We start from the raw sequence: 3,206 nt of genomic DNA, 5'->3' as shown, positions 1-3,206 counted from the left end.
TTCTGAAAGTGCAAGAGAGAAAAATCGAGAGTATAACAAACGGATGCTGAAGAGAAAAATTAATAAAATTAGATATAGCTAGATGGTGAGCGAGAGAAATCCGAAGCATAAATGAATATGAGGAAATTGTGATAAATAATTTAATTTATTTAAAATGGTTTTAATGGTATTTTTGTCAAGTCATGATTAAATATGACTAAAAATAATTAATTTAATTTTAAGTGTTATTTTTGAAATCAAGTTATCAAAATGGTCATTTCTCACAATTTTCTCAAACAAAAGCAGCTCAACTAAAGGACAGCAAGAAATAGGGGAAAAAAAATCAAAATATACCAGGCAACTAGTGAGAAAAAACAGAACCTCTCAATGTGCACGGTAATAAGGAGTCTAATGTAATTTAAATGTGTATATACACATGTACACATTCTATATGTGACATAAATATACATATTAGCTGAACCCTTTCCCTATCTCTTTCTCTTTTGCCACACATTTCCTTGTTTCACTGTAAGAAACCAAACTTTCTTTTATCTACTCTCAAGAATCCTCATCGGTCAATCATATGGCGATGGAAAGGTTGAGAAGGGCTGCTGAAGCAGGAGATATCGATGAATTGTATAACAGTATTGGGGAAGATGCAGATGTCTTGAGGCGCTATGATGATGCAGAATTTGCTGATACTCCACTACACGTAGCTGCAGAGAGGGGCCATGCTGATTTTGCAATAGCGATCATGTACTTAAAGCCATCATTTGCTAGGAAGCTGAACCAAGGCGGCTTTAGCCCCATTCACCTTGCCTTGCAACAAGGGCACACGTCGACGGTTTCTCGTCTCCTGGACGTTGACAAAGATCTTGTTCGCGTAAAAGGGAAGCAGGGCTACACTGCTTTTCACTACGTGGTTGAGAACGAGAACCTTGAACTTTTGGCTCAATTTCTCAAAGATTGTCCGGCATGCATCGAAGATGTAACAATTCAAAAGAAGACTGCCTTACATATTGCAGCAGAAAAACATAGATTTGAAGCTCTTGAAATCCTTGTGCGGTGGCTTGAAAGGACTCATCTCTACGGCAAAGTTTCAAGAAAGCACCTATTGAATGCAAAAGATACAGATGGCAACACGGTGTTACATTTAACATATCATTTTCGTTATCAACAATATTATACATTATACATGTCAATAAATCTTGGCTTTGGTTGATATATTTGTTTAGATGATCAGGCTGTTATTAGATTGTATGGTGGATACGAAGGCGGTTAATTCAGAAAATTTGACTGCTTTAAACGTCCTTGGGCGCCAAAGGGATGGTGTAATTGAAGACAAAGAAATCAGTTTGAAGATTCTACACGATGCGGAAGGTTCTGCTGGTTTGAGTGCTTTATTCAAACCTAATCCTAAAGCTGAACCCTTACACGAGAAGTTTAGATCAAGGATCACATTTCCCGAGAAAGCAGCAATTCGAGCATTGGGGCCAATCATGAACATGTCGGTTGAGAGTATGAATGCATTCCTAGTAGCGTTAGCACTGATTATAACAGCCACTTTTGAATCCTTACTCAGTCCACCGGGCGGTGTTTGGCAAGGCAACGATCCCAATGGCACTAGGGTTAGCAATTCAGTTATGGATGTGAATACCTTTTTAAATTTCTTCGGGAGTCTCTTTTGTTTGGCTTTTATGTCATTCTCTCTTACCATTGCCATACTCCAACTTGCTACTGGTAGTAGTGTTATCGCGATTCTGGCTGAAGTACTAATGGTACTTCTAACCCGATCCTTATATTATGCGTGGTGGACTATAAGACCAGCTCATGATATATATATATAGAGCAAGGATCCAGATATTGCAGGGCTCGTGATCGCTTTGCTTATTTTTTCAGTATTGGAAGCCAGCAGATGGTTCTTTAAAATTTTCAAGAGATTGTATTTGAACCATCGAATGTAAACAGAGATTGAACCATGGAATGTACAAAGAAGATTCACTCACACACCGGCGTGTCTTTTTATATTTTCATGTTCGATTATTATTTTGATATTTTTAATGAAAAACATAGTATCATGCATTGATTTATTGTGAGAATACACTTAATGCCAATTAGAATTTATTGCCATTATAAATAGACCTGAGAATTTAAACCTTCGTTCTAAAGCTTTCACTCGACGTACCACCCAGAATAACAAATAGTTAATACTATATAAATTAAACAAATAATTGGGCATTATTAATTAGTTTGAAATTTGGTATGCATGATTTACCTAAATAGAACATGAAATCTAACCATTAGATTAACATAATGAAAATTAAAAGTCTAAATAGATATGAAAATGTAAAAACTCAAATAATTTTACACCCATCTATGTGGATCCTTCTACCTAAAATAATTACACTACTAAATTTCTGGCCCATATATTATTATTTTGAGATCTTTTAAAATGAAAAAAGATTTATTTACATAAGCGTTAAATTAAAACGTTTTACACTTTTTTTTAATGGTTGATTTTAATAAGGTCCGAGGTTGAGTATATATTATTAGTTTATTACAAAATAATAACATATGGACCATTAGGTTCGAATACAATCCTTTGAAAAGTTTAAAGAAGCATATGCTAGCTTCCAGTTCCACGCTATATATTAAAGTAATTATAGTTAGAGTTAATAAAGTACAAAGCAAAAAGAATAAAAAACAGATATTGATAATACAAAAAGTAGAACCTATCACAGGATGACAGTATGCAGCATTTTGGTCCCCATTCGTCCGTACAACCTTCATTTTCTCTGCACTTGGGCCATTCCATATAGAATATTAAAAAAATTGCCCCTGTTTAACTTTTTTTTATATATTATAAAAATCTCAATATAATTATATATTATCCTTTGATACATAGAGGATGATTCTTTGCGGCAACATTTGGCACGTCTATTATGTCTAAAATGATGAAAGAAAACCTTGTGTTATTACAACACTAAAAAAAAAGCTTGTGCTATGTCTAAAAAGTGAAGATAAAAAAAAAAAAACAATTCCAGCATTATTATTAGGGAAAATTTTTTTAACTCTTAAAAATAACGTGCTTTTGTAAATAACCCTTCAGATAATTTTAATTATTTTTAGCCAAAATAATAAATTTTGGAACAAAAATGCCCATAATGAGCTATCTTTTTTGAGCCATTTTATGAATTATCGTCCAACTACAAACACATATAATTATT

General features: G+C 33.7%; 1 protein-coding gene across 1 annotated transcript; it reads left to right on the top strand.

Moving 5' to 3' along the window:
• Positions 1-562: 562 nt before the first annotated feature.
• Positions 563-1,757, top strand: LOC18586611 (ankyrin repeat-containing protein At5g02620; the record flags this gene model as incomplete). Its single annotated transcript, XM_018129884.1, has 2 exons — positions 563-1,123; positions 1,215-1,757. Coding segments are annotated over exons 1-2 (1,104 nt in total), but the record flags the coding sequence as incomplete, so codon positions are not given.
• Positions 1,758-3,206: the final 1,449 nt, after the last annotated feature.

Source organism: Theobroma cacao, unplaced genomic scaffold, assembly GCF_000208745.1.
Source record: "Theobroma cacao cultivar B97-61/B2 unplaced genomic scaffold, Criollo_cocoa_genome_V2, whole genome shotgun sequence".
Taxonomy (NCBI): Eukaryota; Viridiplantae; Streptophyta; class Magnoliopsida; order Malvales; family Malvaceae; genus Theobroma; species Theobroma cacao.
Note: the sequence above shows the minus strand (reverse complement) of the source record. Positions and strands in the feature narration are given on the sequence as shown.